Below are 18,927 nucleotides of genomic sequence, written 5' to 3'. Positions count from 1 at the left end.
TTCAAATTTTGTTTTTCATTAATAATTTTAATTTATTTTTCTATAGAAGATTGAAAATATTGAGTGTAAGTAAGATACACCTATTTGCAACCAAGTGAAGATGTGTCCTCACATTTTGTACTTTTTTACTAATACATCAGATATATTGTGACACACTATTTAATCAGTTAAACACTCGAATGTAAGCTGACTAAGATTCTAAAAAATTCTCATGCATTTCTTTAGAATTTGGAGGGTAGAGTACTAGGTTATTCTTTTCTTAACACTTTCTGTATTAGTGACTTAAAGCAAAACGTGGTGACAATGTATAAATGCACAGGTTTTCAACTGATTCTTTTTAGTAAGTAGAGTTTTGGGATGCTGGATCCATAAGAAAAAAGAATGGTATACACTTAAAATTCTTTCCGATCATGTTCTTCAAGATCTTCAAAATAGAAATTTTATCTTTTCTTGCCATGTTTGTCATAATGGAATTAAAATGTAGCAACGTCTTGCTTTCTCACAATTAAATCAATTTTTCAGCTTAGAATGAAGGTAGGTGGAGTTTAATAAGGAGGTACCATTTGCTATACAAGAGGAAAACAAAGTGTAACAAATATGTTTTTTTCTTCTTCCAAAGTCTTTCTCTGTTCCAGGAGAAAGAGGTAGGAAAACAAAGATATTGTACAAGGATCTGTGCTTGAAAGAATCTGCTTGCTAGCTCTGAAGCAATGGTTTTTGCATAACATTAGCAAAACCAGTTTATCCTATGATTATATAGGCTGGAAATAAATGAGAACAACACCATTAATTCTCTTGGTTGATAAAGAGTTATGTGTGCTTGTTGCTTTCAATAATTGCAGAGGTGATGCATCAGGTTCATGTTAACAAGCCTTAAACTAGAGGTTGAAAAGGCTTTGTTTCTGAGATAAGGAATGTTGATGTTGTCCAACATGTTTGTTTCTGGTCTTCATCTACTAATCTTACAGTGAAAAGATACTGCTTATCTCTTGGGAATCTTCTATATAGGAAGGAAGAGGGCAGGGAGTGGCCAGGAGAGCAAGGAACTGCCATGTAATGTGTGTTAGAGTGAGGCTCTTGTGGGAATGTACTGCAATAAGTGAATTGGTTTCCTTTCAAGTGCTAAAAAAGAAGTCGATAAAGTTCTTTTTGATATGTGCTTGACTCCTTCATTCCCTGACCATTGTAGTTTATAATAACATGCAAGTAAAGTTCTTATGCTTTTGATGGTATGCTATTATTTCTATAAAATACTTTTTCTGCAAGGTGTGGAAAGACTGTCTTGAGACCAAATGGGCACAGAGATGGTGTGACAGAATAAAGAAAGATTCCCATCTGGCTACCAGCTACAGTCTAAAAACCATAGAGTTTAAGTAGCAGAATTTAAGTTGCATATAAGTGGCTCAACTACATTAGCTTTGCTGTTTTGAAGTGAATTTCCAGATCCTTCCCACTTATCTGTCTTCAATTTGCAGAGCACGCAAACAAGGTCCCCTTGGATGAAATTAAACACAAAGCTGCATTCAAGAACTTGTTGTGTTCCCTCCACATCTGGACATGCAGTCCACAGAACTAGCCTGAAGCTACTCCACAGTATATTCTTGTGAAGTGCACAGGACAGGGACACCAGATCCCCTGTGTTGCTTGTTTCACTCTACAGAGCCATTCCTATTGGACTATGAAATGTGGATGAAGTCCAGATTTCTGCTGACTGAGTAACTGTTGATTCTTGAAACTGCAGTCTTATATGAACACCTAAAGGACTTGCAGGAGGGAAGAGCAGTCCCATGCCAAATGACATCCTATTTAATTTAGTTAAAGAGTAGAAATACCCTGGGGAAGATACCCAAAATAAAGGTGCTGTTTCTGTGAGCAAGCAGGCTGCAGCATAGGAAAATGTGTTGCTTCAGGGGAAAATTTCAGCTTGCATGGCCATGTTTGAACCTGTGGCTGAGAGAAAAGCTTTGTTCACATTCGCATGAATCTGAGTTTTACAGCCTATTGATTTCAAAGAACTAGAAAAAATCTAAGGGAATTTTTTACCAAATGGCATTTGCCTTGCTTAGTTTGCAGCCAGCAATTTATTTGGGGGTATTAAAGAGGATCCTTGGAAGTCTGGATTAGATAAGATTGAGAGGAGTGCTGGGTAAAAGTCTTCAATGACAAGGACTTGAATTGAGACAGGTGGGAACTTTTTTTTTCTTTTTTTCTGAAGTAGTAATTCAATAGGAGAGAAAAAGTGAAGTCTCTCCTGATTCCCAAGGGATCAAGCAGCAAAAGTAGTCATTGTCTAGCTTGCTGTTGTATGTTTGTGGTGCCTGTGTCAGTTGGCTTCTGTTCACTTTCTTACCCATAGAGAACACTACTGATCACTGCCCAGAAATAACTGCATCCCATGCTCCACCACTACCCAAGTCTAAGCCTAAATCTAAAAAAGCTCCGCTACCACCAAAAAATGCTCTTGCTGCTTCTACCACCACCAGCCATAAGAGTAATGAAGCACCTCATGCTAAAAAAAAGGGAAAGGCTCCTGTTAAGCAGCCTCCTCTCCCGCCTCCCAAGCCAACAAGCCACAGTGCAAATCGAGAAGTTGGTGAGTACTGCACAGGCAGTGCCGGTTATGGGGGTGCATGTGCATGAGGGGCTTGGTCCTCAGGACTTCTGCTTTTGTACATAGCTATGCTACTAAAGAGCATGCCACTGATGTTTTTAGCTAACATCTCACTGAGCTCTGGTTCTGCTGTCTGCAAACACCTCAGATGAATCATTTTGCTGTCTAACAAATGTATGCGCAACACCAAGCACAACAGAGACTATACTGAATTCCCAGTTGACGTGCAAGTGTTGGCTATAAAATGACTCAGAGAACTGTCGAAGGATCAGCAAGGAAAGAGGTGACTTTTGGAAACAAATACATCTGAACTGCCACAAAGTAAATCTATTGATTTTTCTGCAATCTGCAGTTATACTAGATTTTATGTAGCTGTTCTAAGGTACTGATCTCGAGTTCAAGTGGTTGTGATTTAAAGTCCTTCAATCCCTCCAGTTTCCTCTCCAAGTATACTTCTTCATAACTTGTACATTTTTGCAAGTGTTGTATTTGAAGCATACAGAAGAGGACTGTTTGAAAGCACTGCGAGAATGCTTAAGTTACAATATTAACTTGGTATTAACTGTCCCTCTACATCAATAGGCCACAAGAATAAACATTTTGAAAACCCAGAATTTGCTGCTTGTATTTCACTTTCACATTGAAAACTGTTACTCTCAGCTGAAAGAAGCTTGTAACAGCAGACCTTTCAGAAACAGAACAACCCACTGGGTAGAAAAGTGTTTAGGCTTTTGACTGGTAACAAGCTCTCAGATATGTCAGTTCATAAATTAAAATACATTCAAATTCCAGATTTGTCTTTTAGTAGTCTTGCTGAAATTTCAGGTGATACTTGAGACCATATGGATATAAAATATATCAATGTGCCCCTTGTACAAAATAGCACATATTCTATGAATAATTTCTTTCAGTGTTGGGTTTGTTGTTTTCATCTGCAATACTTAATAAACAGAACTGGTTGGGAGTGATATTTTATAGTTGAGCTTTATCACGTCCCCGTGAAAGTGAATACAGTGATCCAGTCCCGTGAAGGAGAACAGGAATATGAGGAACTGAAGTTACTCAATAGATTTCCAAACTGAAATAGTGGAGTTAGGATGCGCGTTAACATAAGTTTAACATAAGCATGAATGTTTGCAACAAAGTTGAATAATGTTCATCAGCTTTTTTTATGTAATCAAAATCTAAGTTTTCTACTGAAAAAAAGGGACTTGATAGGAAATTGTTAACCAGCCCAGTTTAAAGCAATAACAGCAATAGCACTACTGACTTGAGTCATAGTGTGGGGAGAATTTCTCTGGGAGAATTCTTTCTGTTCCTGATTGCAAGACCAGAAAGGTTCCAAGAACAATGTAAGGCTTCATTCAATGGAAACATCTTTTTAACTTTTCCCAGTAATAATTATAGTGTATTTGTATTGTGCTGGAGTTCTTGAGGCTAGGCACGTACCTTTGTTTCATTGATTGGAACCTGCGTTTAAGTGCTTTGCTGAATCAAAACCAGAGCCATTTGTTAGTACCATCCACTTACTCAGTAAGGTTTCTGCTCAGTAATATGCAGGTTGAAGCCACTATTTATTTCCACTGCAATTATGAACTATTGCTTATAGCATTTCTTTGTTTCTTTGCTGGTAAGTGAAGTCAGTGATTTGTAGTAGATGTGACTGATAAGAGCAAATATCAATAGGTCCTGCACTGTGCCCTGTAGAGTGGCCTCAGAGCACATAAGGACAGTGATTTGCCTGAAGCCATGAGTTGTTGCAGATTTTTGCAGATGTACTGAAAGCTGCACAGCTCTCTAAATGTTTATAAACCATAATGTTCTCCTGCAGATGAGAACGGTATAATGTGTCTTTTGATATATAATCTTTCGAATTATTTTCCATTTTCTTTGAGGCCGAGAGCAGCATCACTGTGAGAGCTATTTTTGTACCATGAGCTTATTGGTGCAAGCATCTGTATTTTGGTTCTATCCTACCCTGCTCAGGTTTTGTTTTTATTTAAATGCTTATAGGCCTTTCTGCAGATTTCTTTTACAGCTTTCTGTTCTGCTCCGTAAGCTTAGCTTCGAGGTTGCTGTGCAACTTTATAATGCTTTCACTTGTGCTCTTGAGGTTAATGCACTACAGCAGAAGAGTTTGAGTTGGATGCATTTTGATGAAAAGGACTGAACTGTAAGATGGTTGTCATTTTTGTTGCTTTTTAAATGTAAGTTCAAAGTCTGAAGCTCCCAGTCCAGATGATGGCTGTTTCAACACAGCAGCCAGAAACGCGACTGGAATGCAAATGGGAATACCAGTCTAGCTGATCTCTCTTGCAATCTTGCACACTGACCATGTGTGTTTCAATATAGCAAGTATTACAGCAGCAGACAGTAACATTACTTACTAGTCAGCAACAAGTGTCTTGTGTCACCTTGTTTTCAATGCTGAGCTGGTCACTGGCAAGACTAAGAGCTCCAGTACATACAGGAGGTCTTTAGTGCCTCTTTGCTTCGGGAGATCATTTGTGCAGAATGAGATCAGTGGTTTCTGTCTCTGTTAAATGGATGTACCCGCTGAACTCAAAAGTGCATCTTGTTTTAATGGCCCTCTGCTGCTTGCCATTAACTAGGAACACGCAACTTGAAAAAACATTGTGAAATGTGATTAACTGATGCCCACAGGGATCCTGATTTGTCCACTGAAAGATGTACAGAAAATCATAGTATTTTAGTATAGTAAAATCAGTATAGTAATAGTAATCAGTAATAGTAATTACTATTAGTAATAGTAATTACTACATAGTAATCAGTATTTACTCATCTCAAACATATAGATGAAGGATTATAGAAATCTCAAGTGTGTTTTTTCATTTTTTTAAAGTATCAGCACAAAAGTCAACTAATGCAAAAAGACGCAAGAATTGTACAGTTACAAGACTGCAAAATGCTTTTTCTTTTCTTATTTTAGCTAGTGCTTCACATGCTAAAAAAACACCAGTCTCCAAGTCCTCTTCATCACCATCTACTTCGTCCACATCATCTCATCCCAAAGCCTCTAAAGAGACTTCCAGCAAATCAGGCACATCAGGAACTCCCAGGGGCAAGAAAAGGCCTGGGAAACAAACAGCTTCACGAACGGCACCAGATGGGGCTGCCTCTTCCCCTTCAGGTGCCAGTACCATCAAGTTGGAAGCGAAGGCAGAAAAATCTGAGCCTGAGCAACCTTCCAGTGTAATTCCTGAAACAGAGGATGTAGGCGAACCAAGCAAGCTGGTTGTCCCCCCTCCTCCCATCACTGCTCCTCCTCCACCCCCACCCCCACCTCCACCTCCACCTCCTTTTACTTCTGCAGCTGGTCAACTCCTTGTGTCCTCAGATGCCCAAGATCCATCTGTTCCCGGATCAGATAGTAAACCTCTTCTCCAGGCTGAGCGAGGCACAGATGAGGGCTTGAGCAGTACAACCTCAGACAGCAGTCCAGATGTTCGTGGAGAGGACACAAAAAGGTGAGATGGTCATTGGTAAATCATTGCTGTTATTAAAAAATAGCAAAGCCTACATCTGAGGGAGCCAGGTTTCTAGTGTTACATTGCATGTCAGCACAATTTGTTCTGTGCATTTTAGAGTCTATATTCTCCTGTGGTACCGAAGGATTCCCCAAGATGTCATTTCTCGTCATCTGCCAAGTACATTATTGCTTGGCTTAGTACAGCTTGCCTTGTTGCACTGACACAGGTGGTACAGAGAATCTCTGGGTTCCCCATCCCCGGAGGTGTTCATGGTCAGGTTGGAGCCCTGGGCAGCCTATGTGGGGGGTGGCAGCCCTGCCCATGGCATAGGGTTGGGGCCAAGTGGGCTTTAAGGTCCCTTCCCACCCAAGCTATTCTGTGATTCTGTGAATAAGACCCCTGTGTTCAACTGCTCAGCTAGTCTCAGATAATACTTTTATTTCTCTCTCATAAAAGCAAACAAGAAAGGATGCTGAATTATGAGGTGGTTTGTTTTGGTTTTGTTTTACTTTTTTGTAGATTTTGTAGCTGAATTTACTTGTAGGCTTAATGACAGTTTTAGACTTTGGTTAGTAAATGTTTGATCTGCCACTGCCCGATATCTTTTCTTAGTCTCAGATACCATAAAATCTAGTCAAGAACAAGTTCATAATTACATGTTTTAAGCAAAATAGTTGGCAGCAAGGAAATGATTGATGTTAATCTGTCTTTTCCCTGACAAAAGAACCAGTGTCTTTCATAACAACCCAGGAGGATTTAATCAATGGTACCAGTGGCCTAGAGAATTTCCTTTAGATAGTGGAAGTCTTGCTGGTACATCTGTGCCAGTATTACATTCCTGTGCTGCATCTCTCCTTGATCACACATTCGTTTATGGAAAGGATTTTCCCATGGCAGACAGATACTCTGCTGCTCATTTCCATGTTCATCAGTGATGGAAATGAACATTTCGCTCTCATCAGTAATAAAACTGTATTTGCAGTAAATACAGTCGCTCATCCAGAACAGGAAGCTTTGCAATCCTGCCTGCTCTCTGACTCACTCCTCTTACCCTCAACTTTACGAGCTGCTTTTCTCTTCTCATTATCCTTTATTTACTGTTGGTCCCACTGCACAAGAAATAAGCAAGAACAGTGATGTTTCTGTATTCAAACTTTGCAGCTTATCATTTCAGGCCTCATCTTTCTTCCTGACAGACGTATATAGGTGTGTACACCCACGTGCATACACATCACTGCATAGCTTGTACATCCACATGATTTTAGAAACAGAGAAGTTAGTTTGAACAACTGAACTTTTATTTTCATTTTTGCTTTTATAGTTCATCTCCCATTTGAGTTCTGTGCTGCTTGAATTAATGTAACATCGTGTCTGTTTATAAATTAACAGCCTGGCTAGCAAAGACAACCAAGAAGCAAAGGCAGATGGCAAGACCCACTCTGAACCAGCAGAGAAGACTTCTGATGCTGCTGCTGCTGCTGCTGAGAGTGAAAGCAGCAGAGAGAGCCATGGCAGTGACTCTGATTCTGATGGGCCCATACTTTACACAGATGATGATGACGACGATGATGATGATAATGCGAGTGCTGAAAGTAAGCCCCTAACAAAAGGAGTGTACTGGGGAAGGTGTGACCAGCTCAGGTTGTATACATTTGTCCTTGGCTGGCTCAGAGGACCTGCTAAGTGTCTGTGGTTGCTAGATTGCTAAACTGGAGCTCAGTGCTTGCACCGAAGACACCTACATCCAAGTGAGTTTTGTGTAGCTGACCCTATTTAGTTATGACCTGCAGGAGAGCAAAGACTAGGGCAGAGCTTTTAGCAAGCACATCGTTCTGTGGGTGATTTTGTTCCAAGGTGCAGTGCTGCTGCAGGGCACCTTACCAAGCAGTTGCTCCCTGCCTTTTACATATTACATATGAGTGTGCTTGGTACCTGTTAGTGCAAAGTGAAGAGAGGCACATATGGCTTCAAGAAATGATTATGTATAGTTTTACCACTGCTGGTAAATGCTTCTCCACTCCCAAACAATTGTGATCAAAAACTTGCTGAGGCCCATGCAGTTTAAGCATTGCATAGGAATGGAGATGGGGGGAGCAGGTTCAGGAAAAGAAGAGGGTGTGACAAGATCTGCCACTGTTGGATGTGTGTTGCCCTCTCAGAATATCAGGAGACAACAGAACTGCTTCCAGAGCTGGCTGATGCTAATGCTAACGGAACTGCGCGGCTGTTGTCTGTACTATATCTGTCCTACTGACAAAGAGATTGCTTCAGTGCCTGGGGCTGCTGCCTAGAATACTTCACAAGCACTCAGGGCATTTTTCTAAACTGTGTTTTTCATTTTAGTTAACAAAAGAGTTAAAGATAGAAAACACTATGCAAGAACTAAGTGACATAAGAGAGAGAAAAAAAAAAAAGGAAGAGGGACAAGATGAGACAATGAGGCTAAACCTTTAGAAGCTTAAGAAAAAGGGCAGCATTTTGCAAACTGTACTGAGTAGGTAAATAAATCAACTTGTAATGTATCATACTTCAAAGACATGTAAATGTAGATTTGTCATTTTTGCCTCATCGCTTCACAGACAATGAATGATCCTTCTAAAATTCCTCTATTGTTCTGGCTGTTAGCTTTTTCAACCAAGTCTTCCAACTTTTTATTTTTGTGAGCTGAGTTGAAACTATTTTCCTTTTGATGTTAATTAAAATTCCTTTCCTGCATGTGGGAACAAGGCTGCTCTGGGGAAGTATTAAAGTCCTTACTTGATTTGTCTCTGTAACCTAAGCATGAATGAACTAAATCCACCCTCCTCTTCACTTCCTCAGGCTCTTTGGCAAGTAAAATTCGTCGTAGGGATACTCTTGCTATCAAACTTGGCAACAGACCATCTAAGAAAGAACTAGAAGACAAAAACATCCTGCAGCGTACATCTGAAGAGGAGAGGCAGGAAATCAGACATCAGATTGGAACGAAGCTTGTGAGGTATCAGTTGCAGAGTAAATGTGGCTTTACTGAGTTGGACTAGATGACCATTAAGGATCCCTTCCAACTAAAAAGGCTCCGTGATTAGCAGGGACTTGAGCTTACATGTCCCCTTCTCAGTCAGAGCTGTAGTTTCGTACACAAGGAGTATGCCTGTGCATGTTCCTGCTTTCTGTCCCTTCCTGCTCTTCTCCTGTTCCCTAAAATGTTTATTTGTGTACTGATTCCAACAAAAGATATTAACATAGACTGACTTTGTAGATTACTACTGTAGATTACCTCACCTCTGAGGAGTATCTTTCTCATACTTTAAACTCCTACAGGACTTAAGATAATTGCATGAAAAAAAGAAGAAAAAAATCACCTGTATTTACAGACTTAAGAAAAATCCTCTGAAGTGTTAATTCTGTTTTTTTTATAGTTCTCTGAGAAGAGACTACAATATGTCTATGTTTTCTCAGGCCTGTTCTTATTTCTCTTGCGCTCAAAAATGTTACCCTGACAGACTTGGAGGATGTCCTGTGTTTGTTAGAGATTTCCAGATATTGGGCAGTGCAGCCAGTGGTCCTCCAGTACAGAAGCACAGCAGCCTGGTCCCAGCACTTAGCACAAGGCTGAAGTGCTCAGTGAACTGGATGACCAACTAATATATTCCATTTCATAGTTATAAGAAGGATACATCTTCATAGGACCTGAGGGACATTTTTCTTCTGCTAATAAAGAAGCCTGGTTGTTATCACTGCTTTCCTAACCAGATTCCAGCTTTGGTAATCACATCCCACTTATCTGTATTTCCCACGGGACTGATGCTGAACAAGCTGCTCTTTGATTCCTACCCTGAACTCTCTTGTCTGGCATTGCCAGTTCTGCCCAGCTCGTACCTTTACCATGTAGCCATATTCAGTAACAGGCAACAACAGGCATGAAAAGCTTATGGTGTGCATTGCAATACTAGGGTTGCGCACAGGTCTGAGATTATGACCAAGATTATGGCATCCCATTTTAAAATTCCTAGTGTTGGGGTCAGCACCTGACAGCAGAGATATGTGGAAAGGTGGCAGAAAGCAGCAAAAGCCCTGTTCCCACAGTGCAGCCAGTGTTGGGTCCAGAACCTCATGCAGTGTGGAGTTTCCATTTGATGGTGATGAGCATCCCCCAGGTCTTCTCCTCTGTATGCAGGTGTTGCAAATGTGCTAAGGATTCTTTGAATCAGATGGTTTGTTGAAGCTGCAGATTATCTATAGTGAACTGTGTGGGGTTTGTGGAGCAGAGGCTAAAAGAACTTCCAACCTCTAAGACATCTGCAGCATGCAGTTTTTGTGCTGAAAAACAGAATAGCCTTTGCATTCAAAATACCCGAGAACAATCTTATGACTGCACAACTTATCGTAATTAGAATGCCTAGGAACAAAAGGCATGTATATACTCTCATAAAATTACACCTGTAAATGAGAAATTTAAATTTGCTGGTGCAATTTCTGTAGTACTGTGCAAGTATCACTTCTGTATTCAAGTGGTGAGAATATAAATGTTAAATGCCTACTCAGTGTGGAAGTTACGTGCACTAATATTATAACTGAATGGAAATTGGCTGTTGTTGAATACCTCCACATAGCTTTAGGACAATGGCTGTATAAGAAGGACGTAAGCAGCATTTCAAATTGTAAGTTGTGATTTGGATTCTAAATGAGCCATTTATTTTGCTCTTACAGGAGACTTAGCCAGAGGCCTACAACTGAAGAGCTAGAGCAGAGAAATATCCTGAAGCGTAAGTATTTTATTCATCTTTAAGTTAGTATTTACTTAGAAAGTGAGAACAGCATATGTTGGATTCATATGGAAGCTTGATCATTGTTACTCTCACGTTAGATCCATAGCTGGAAAAAATTGATGTTCTTGAAAATAATATGTCAACACTAGACTTGTATACTAACCTGGAATGGTAGCTGTGAAAATTGCACACATTCAGGATGCTGAGTTTTACTTGTCACCAACCCACTTCTTGAAGCTGGTCCCAAAGCCCAGGAATGAATTAGATACCCCTTATAAGTAGTTCTAGGCTGGTTAAACTTCCACCTAGTGCTTCTGAGGAGGGAGAGGGAATATCAGTAGGAGCTGGACGTGGGATGTAAGGGCAGAGTTCGGAAAGTGTACAGAATTCATGGGCTGATCGCTGTCACCTGGTCAGGCCTACGAATCAAGGAGGAGTAATAATTATTGGCTTTTAGGCAACTGTTTGTGCTAATAAAATTCTCTTACTTCTGTGGAAGCTCTGTGTAAGAGTGTCATGTCCTACTTGAAAGCAAAAACTACTGTTTATGCACTATGGTGCACAGAAGAGGGCTTAAAGGACTTCAGTCCAATACATAACGTGAATGGACTTTCTAAGAGCATCATTTCTTAACCTGTAGATCACATAGTCATAATAAAGATAAATTGTGAAATACAAAAGTATTTTAAGTGAAAAACAGCTCATGCTGAACTATGTGAGAAAAGTAATTCAAGTCTTCGGTGGTCGAGGATACGGCCACTGAGCTGGGAACGCCAGCTGGGCTTCTCTGTCCAGCTAATCCATAGATGACTGAACTACCAGCATACCCTTAGTGTATTTAACATCACTTTTACCATTACTTATTCTGAGCACAGATTTTGCAATAAGAATCTCAAGATTAGAAAGTAGTTAATAGATTTCTACTCCTGTTTCAGGTTATTTATTGATGTCTTTGGTAGAGTACAGCGCTTTGCACTCAATGCCTCTTTGCTGTTCTTTTCCTCAGTAGCATGCCATCATTCCCTCTTGTTTTTCCTGAAAGGGACAAGGGAAAGCAAAAAGAAATGCTGGAGCCTAAGCCATTCTATGATTCTATGAGTGCAGTCTTCTAAATGGCAAAAAAAAAAAAAAAAAAGAAAGCTGAGACACTTAATCTGCTTTTTGCTCATAGCAGAAATATAAAATATTTCAAGTTAATCTTTAAAAAGCAAAGCAAAATACAAGAAAAACCAGTGTTTGTAATGGCATTCTGGCCAGAGATCTTTGAGACTGCAAGTTCTTTCTCAGCTCTAAAACTTTCATATTATTTATTAAAAGGGTTACATTCCCTTACAGAGGATCATTCAAAAATGTTTACATGTCTTAGATGCCTTTGTTGTCGCACGTAACTTTTGTGAGTAAGTGGAGGTTTCTTTCATAAAGCTTCCTTCCTCCTATTTTTAAGCAGTGCGTGGGGAAAAGGGGTTATATTATTGCTCATAAGTAAACTGCAACTAAAGGAAACCATTGTTTTGAGTGGTATTTATCAGAATTAGAGATTATATTAAGTGGCAAAGATCCAAGTGTTTATTTTAGGCTTAAGTGCAAGCCAAATCCTTCAAGAGTTTCAGGAAAAGTCCTTATTTTTTCTTTTTTTCTATTTCCAGTTAAAGTGAAGAAATCAGTGTTGCAAGTTTTGTTTTGATAATATTACCAGATAAACCAGTTACTAAAAAAATTTTGGATATAATGGCAAGACATTGCAGGCTGATTTCTGTAAAAACAATTTGAATAAAACTAACCAGGCTTCTGAGTCTTCCCACACTAAAACAAAATTATGATAACTCAAGAGTCCACTTGAAGGAACAGATAAAGCCCTGTATTTTTAATACAGACAGTTCTGAGCTAGTAGTATTTATGGTATTGTGGCAAAGAAACTTTTTATTCTTCCAGAAGTTTTGGATTTAGATAATGGTATTTTTTCCTGTATTTATAAAGGGCAGTGAAGTTCTTGTTCTGCGCACCTGCACGCCTGCCCGTGCTGGCTTTGTAAAAAGCAGGGGTTAGCCCCTGGTGCTGGTTAGGGGGTATTAATGATTATCTTTGCTTTTAAAACCAGGAAAGAGGAGCTGCTTCTTGCATTCTGCAGCATTTCAAGAGGCAAGCACTTTGTTTGTCTTTTCTTTCTCCTTCCTCAGCGAGCCCGCAGAAAAGTCTAAACATAGCTAATCCCCACAGGGACACAATGGAAAGTTTGGTTTCACGCTCCTGGAGTGCTTTATGGTCAAGACCCGGACAGTCCTCAGGCAGAGCAATTCCTCTCTTCTCTCCCCTCCACTGCAGGCAAGGAAGGAGGGAAGCCCCCCCTTGCTGGGACCTGATCAGAGATTACTGCAAGAGAAAGGCAATTGCTCAGCTGGTGCTTTGCCAGTTCAGCAGCAGGACATTTGAGGGGACTTGCAGCTGGGAACGCTGTGTTTATGCTTTCTTTCTCCACTTCATACAGATCAGAACTGCTTTTAAAACTGACTGAAACCAGTCAGAAGGGTGCTTCTGTGCATCACTGTGTTCCTGTTTGGATGAATGAGTCAATTCATACCTGCAGCTATCACTTGGTGTCTGGGTGGGATTTTCTGCAATACCTGAAAGACCATGAGCCCCATTATTTTTAGCGCATTTATAGAATCTCAGAATGGCTTGGGTTGGAAGAGACCTTAAAGACCATCCTGCTATGGGGCTGCCACTCACCAGCTCAGGCTGCCAGGGCCCCATTCAGCCTAGCCTTAAATACCTCCAGGGATGGAGCATCCAGAACTTCTCTGGGCAGTTTGTTCCAGTGCCTCACCACCTTTTGGATAAATAATGTATTCCTAATATCTAATCTAAATTTCCCCTCCTTTAGTTTATAGCCATACTCCCTCATCCTGTCACTCTCAGACTGCGTAAAAAGTCAATCTCTCTCCTGTTTATAAGCTTCCTTCAAGTAGTGGCAGGCCACAGTGAGGTCTCCCCGGAGCATTATATTCTCTAGACTGAACAATCCCATCTTCCTCAGCCTTTCTCCATAAGAAAGGTGCTCTAGCCCTCTGATCATCTTTGTGGCCCTCCTCTTGACCTGCCCCAACAGCTCCAGATCCTTCTTGTGCTGCACTAGATGCAATACTGCAAGTGGGGGCTCACAAAGGCAGAGCAGAGAGGGACAATCACCTCCCTCTCACTGCTGCCATCCCTTTTCTGATGCTGCTCAGGATACAGTTGGCCTTCTGGGCTTCAAGAGCAGCTGTCTGTTCACCAGACCCCTAAGTCCTTCTTCAGAGGATTACTCTCAGTGAATTCTTCTCCCAGTCTGTACTCATATTTTGGTGCAATGCATCTTCTTGTAACATTACAGCAAAACTTCTACTTTGAAAGACCAAATCACATTTTAAGTGTTAGTAAGAATTTGTATCAAGGCAGTGTTTCTGCAGCACTGTTCCACTCAGCAGCCTGGAGAGGTGCAATTCCAGGTATTGCAGGAATGAAGGGGAGTTGTCAGTGCCATCAATCAGGGGCTGCTGGAGAAACAATGGATTCAAAATGCTAACAAACAGTAGCCACCAGATTTCAGTCCTTTTTCTTTAGCTCTTGAGTTTTCTTTCTAGAAGTAAAAAACTTGAATGTGTAACTGCATATATGTGTATCCAGTGATTCACATATGCAGTTGCATTTTCTGTATAAGAAATGGGACTAAAGTGACACATGAAAGGACAAAAATGTGTATGTCAAGCAAATCACAGCTGAACGGAACCTTAAAATCATAATTGGTATTTAATTACCTTAGTTATCGTGTCTATTGGCAGCAAAGACATTATGTTTAAACAAAAGTCTCAAAATAACAGTGTATTATGTCTGCATTCTTTAGTTTTTGTCAGTTTACAGTTCCTCAGTGGAAACAGGCCATTCATTTATTTGTAGTTTAAGAGAAAAGCTATAGATAAATCATGAACTATATTTGCATTTTAATGTTTTAATAAAATCACCATCAGCAACAGACCCAGGCTAATCTCGGCCACAGGCCTGTATGACTGCATCTTGCTGATGGAAATCTAGGGTTGGGATCTTCTCCTAAAGCGGTTCTTGGACTGGCACTGCCTTTTATTTGCTGTCTTCACTTTCTTCTTTTTGCTTTTTTTTTTATCATTTTCCCTCTTCCCCTTTCCCTTGTTTCTTCTTACACGAGCACCTTCAAGTCAGCAAAGAGCGCGTGCAAGTACCACAAGGTGACGTGTCGTGGTGTTACCCCCAGTATACCTGCCACAACATGGGAACCTCTTTGCAGCCAGGTTGCCTATACTAATACAGCAGATTGGCCATAGCTGAGCCACACTGGGATTTAAGAGTGCCTTTTTGTCTATACTGGTTGACTGTGTCCACAACGGTCAAATGAATTTTAAATTTGTAGTTAACTTGGAATCACAACTTGGAATTCACAACCCCTAACTTTGAATAAACCAGAATCAGAATGCTGCAAATATTTCTAGGTGGTGTATTTCAGCCACAACAAAGTTAAGCTTGCATGTAATCATGACGTGGACCAATAATGCAAATAGTGTTCTTCAGAACATGCATCAATTTAAAAAAAGGCTGAGTCCATCTGAACATGCCCTTATTAATATTCTTGTCACTGGCACTTCAGAAACCACATTTGGTTAGTTCAGAAATGTATTAATAATTTGTTTCATTTTCATGCCCAAATGCTTTCAGAAAATGTACGTGTACATTTCTCATTCAAGTATTTGAATTCTCATTCAAGTAATTCTCATTCAAGTAATTCTCATTCAAGTAATTGAAACATTAGACAGCTTTTTTCGGGGTACTTCTTGCCTGCTGTTTTGCAGAAAGGAAACATCAGAAGCCTCTTCTTTGTTACATTCTTGATCCGTCATGGTGACTCAATATGTCTACAGAATTGCAGGGAAATTAGGCTATGAAATAGAAATGAGAGCACACGGAATCAAAAAGCAGAGAACATGTGCAGGGTCACCATAAAATATGAGGAAATGTGAGCCAAAACTTGAAGTCCCGAAGCTCTCAAGCATGGGAAATAAGCATGTGCTGATATAATGCTTAAATATTCACTTCTTTTTATCTCTTTTAAAAACAGAGAAGAATGAAGAAGAGGAACAGGAAGCCAAAAGGGAAATAAAACGTAGACTCAGTAGAAAGGTAATGACGTAAGTTTTTGTATTGTGCTTTTGTGTACATAGGATTATTTTTTTGTAAGACTTGAATAATCAGTGGACATACATTACTGCAAGTAGTCATGCCTCCAGATTAGAAATCTGTTTAAAGAGCAATACAAGCCAATATCCTTTTAGGAGGAGACTCCATTAATTCCAATCTCCCATACCTTAGGAAAGCATACAGTCTGTCCATGCTTAGTATTTGTCTATGTAATCAAGGGAAAGAAGTTACCTGGGGGTTTCCTCTGCGAGCATGGCCACTGCTGTCCGATATGTTCAAGAGCTCCCTAGGGCAGCAAAGAGGGCAACAAAGCTGTGTGGGCCCATCCTTTCACCCTTCTCCTGGCTGCACCAAGCAGTTATGGCTGCTCCAAGTGGGATTTTGCTCAAAGTCCCTGCAAAATAAAAGTAAAGTGAAGCAAAATAAAATAATAAAGTAGTGGATGTGCTGTTCTAGTTCTGGGAGCTAATTCTGGAAGAGAATAGGGAAAGTTTGTGTACATCTCCCTCATCTGCCCTTCCCTTCAGTAATACACTGAGGTGGTATTTTGTTTCCTGACTGTGACTGTCCTTAGTTAAAGTGAATGTTTATTGAGATGACTGGAACGATGTGCCTGGGCATCATAATGACAAAACAGAACATCTGACCCCCAAATGTTAAAAAAATGTATGTTTTTTAGTTAGGCAGATCCCCCCCATAAACTGCTTATTTTCTGTATTACAGCTGAACACACAGACTGTCTAACTGTTGATGCAGAAGGACCTCTCATTTAGTGGGGTGAACAGTTGCAAAGTCACAATTAATATTCCGGGGATAACTGTCAGGATTCTCTGTGACCCTCCTGACAAAGACTATTTTTATAACTGAAGAAATTAGGTTGTGTTGCTCCCCCATTCCCATGCAGTGTTCCCAGGGTAGCACCTTTTTTTAGACACCTGAAAGTGACCCTATTTAGAAACACCATTAAAGTCCTCTAGAGACGACATCCCACTCTCAGCTTTTCTTTTATTTTGTCTTATTAAGCATACTATTTTCTGCCTCCCTTGTACAGCTCAGCCTGAGGCCTACCGTGGCTGAACTTCAAGCAAGACGAATCCTACGGTTTAATGAGTACGTGGAGGTTACGGATTCTCCAGATTATGACCGTCGTGCTGACAAGCCGTGGGCCAGGTTAACTCCTGCAGACAAGGCAAGGGGCAAATGTAGATTATAAGAAAATGATTACATCTTTCCTTTTGGTGGGTCCTTTGATCTGCAATTTCTTGGTGCCAGCATCATGAATGACATCTGCTGGAGGCAGTGATATTGTCACGTTGCTGTGCACTTACTGCTTGCAGCTAAGAAAACTCACTCAGGTGCCTATTAAGAGTGCACATGCTAGCGCTGTTACAGCAGCTCGTGCCAAAATTTTTTGCACTTTTAAATCCTTGCTAAGCCAAGCACACAATGTTGGCAAAGAGACACGATCTTTGGAGTTCAGGCAAGGTCTCTGCAGGCAGAATCCTGCATTAGGATCACTTTTGCAGTTCATTCAAGTGAAAAAACTAGAAGCTATTCCTCCTTTCTAAGGACTTCTGGTCAGAGCTATCATTCTTGGAGTTAAATTTATGTGTACAGCAGTCCTTCTTGGGAAGTTTGGCCCACACATACAGCAGTGAATAGTTTCTCTGCATAACTACAAAGAATAAGAGAAATTATTTTGTGATTCTATTTTAAAAGACAAATCAAACTCTTCAGTTTTCTTCCTGCATCATTTTATAAGAGGAAAGCAGCAGGATTTACATATCAAAAAGTTCTGGTCCTTTTAGCACTGGATTTGAACCAGCTTTCATGGAAATCCTGACTTGTGCTTGGCATGAAAAGTGATTTGTACAAGAATCCATTGTTTTCTAGCTGAGGACTATGAAGCACTGAATTGATTTCAGCTTGTATTTTAGTATTTATGTCAGTTCAAGGAGTGAATCTCACGTCATCAAGGTGGAGACACTGAAAGTTTCCAGACATGTTTCTATATGTTGACTCTGGGAGGGGCTGAGCCCTCTCTAGTCCTCAACTAGTCTGTGGGTGAATAGAGCACCCAGCATCACCATTTTCACTGAAGCCCATCTTCCGAGAAAACCTGGGTAAGCTTTCTAGAACAAGCAGTGAGTTTCCTATCTAATTTAGGATGTTTTTTTTAATCTCAGCTCATTTTGTAATGAACAGATGTCGAAGGTTGCTTCTGTGATCCTCATTGGCCTCAGCAGAAAGGCAAAGGCCCCGGGTCTGGAAACTCCCTGCCCTTTTCTCCCAAGGAAGTAATTTTTCTAATTCCAGTGGGAACAGAAGATAGCACTGTAAAAATATTATGGAGCTGTAGCTCTGTTGTCTTTGCTACTGATTTGGTGCTCAGAAATTACTCTCTCTTTTTCCTTATTGCAGCAATCTCGTACAAGCATGCTGCTGTGGCTAACTGGAACCATACCCTGTTTAAAATGAAGTTTTTCATTTACGAGACCTCAGTCTGGTGACGCTGTAATTTTATCATGTTGTATGTCTGTTCATCATTGAAAGGCATGCATGCCAGATGAGATTTCTTTAGGGATTAATGAAATGACAATGCTTTTTACTTAAAATAGAGAAAAGAGAAAGCAAGAATAAACTGACATTTTATTTAGCAGTGAATGTGGGAAATCACTTGTCACAGAAACAAAAGCCTTTCTAGTATCAAAGAATCATAAAGTTTGGAAAAGACCTCTAAGATCATTGAGTCCAACTGTTGATCCATCCCTACCATGCCCACTAACCATGTCACTCAATGCCAGATCTACATGTTTCTTGAGTACCTCCAGGGACAGTGACTGCACTACATCCACTGGTAGCATGTTCCAATGCA

General features: G+C 40.3%; 1 protein-coding gene across 1 annotated transcript in view; it reads left to right on the top strand.

Annotated features, from left to right (window-relative positions):
- The window catches only part of PHACTR2 (phosphatase and actin regulator 2), a gene marked incomplete at both ends in the record, with an annotated part of 126,649 nt that overhangs the window by 96,449 nt on the left and 11,273 nt on the right, over positions 1 to 18,927 (top strand). The window contains 7 exons of the mRNA XM_079550336.1: positions 2,357 to 2,593; positions 5,562 to 6,099; positions 7,492 to 7,694; positions 8,923 to 9,079; positions 10,792 to 10,847; positions 15,973 to 16,034; positions 17,104 to 17,241. Of these exons, the coding sequence (XP_079406462.1) occupies positions 2,357 to 2,593; positions 5,562 to 6,099; positions 7,492 to 7,694; positions 8,923 to 9,079; positions 10,792 to 10,847; positions 15,973 to 16,034; positions 17,104 to 17,241 (1,391 nt within the window). The remainder of the gene's footprint in view (positions 1 to 2,356; positions 2,594 to 5,561; positions 6,100 to 7,491; positions 7,695 to 8,922; positions 9,080 to 10,791; positions 10,848 to 15,972; positions 16,035 to 17,103; positions 17,242 to 18,927) is intronic.

The sequence above is a fragment of the Tetrao urogallus genome (assembly GCF_951394365.1).
Source record: "Tetrao urogallus genome assembly, chromosome: 2".
NCBI lineage: Eukaryota > Metazoa > Chordata > Aves > Galliformes > Phasianidae > Tetrao > Tetrao urogallus.
Note: the sequence above shows the minus strand (reverse complement) of the source record. Positions and strands in the feature narration are given on the sequence as shown.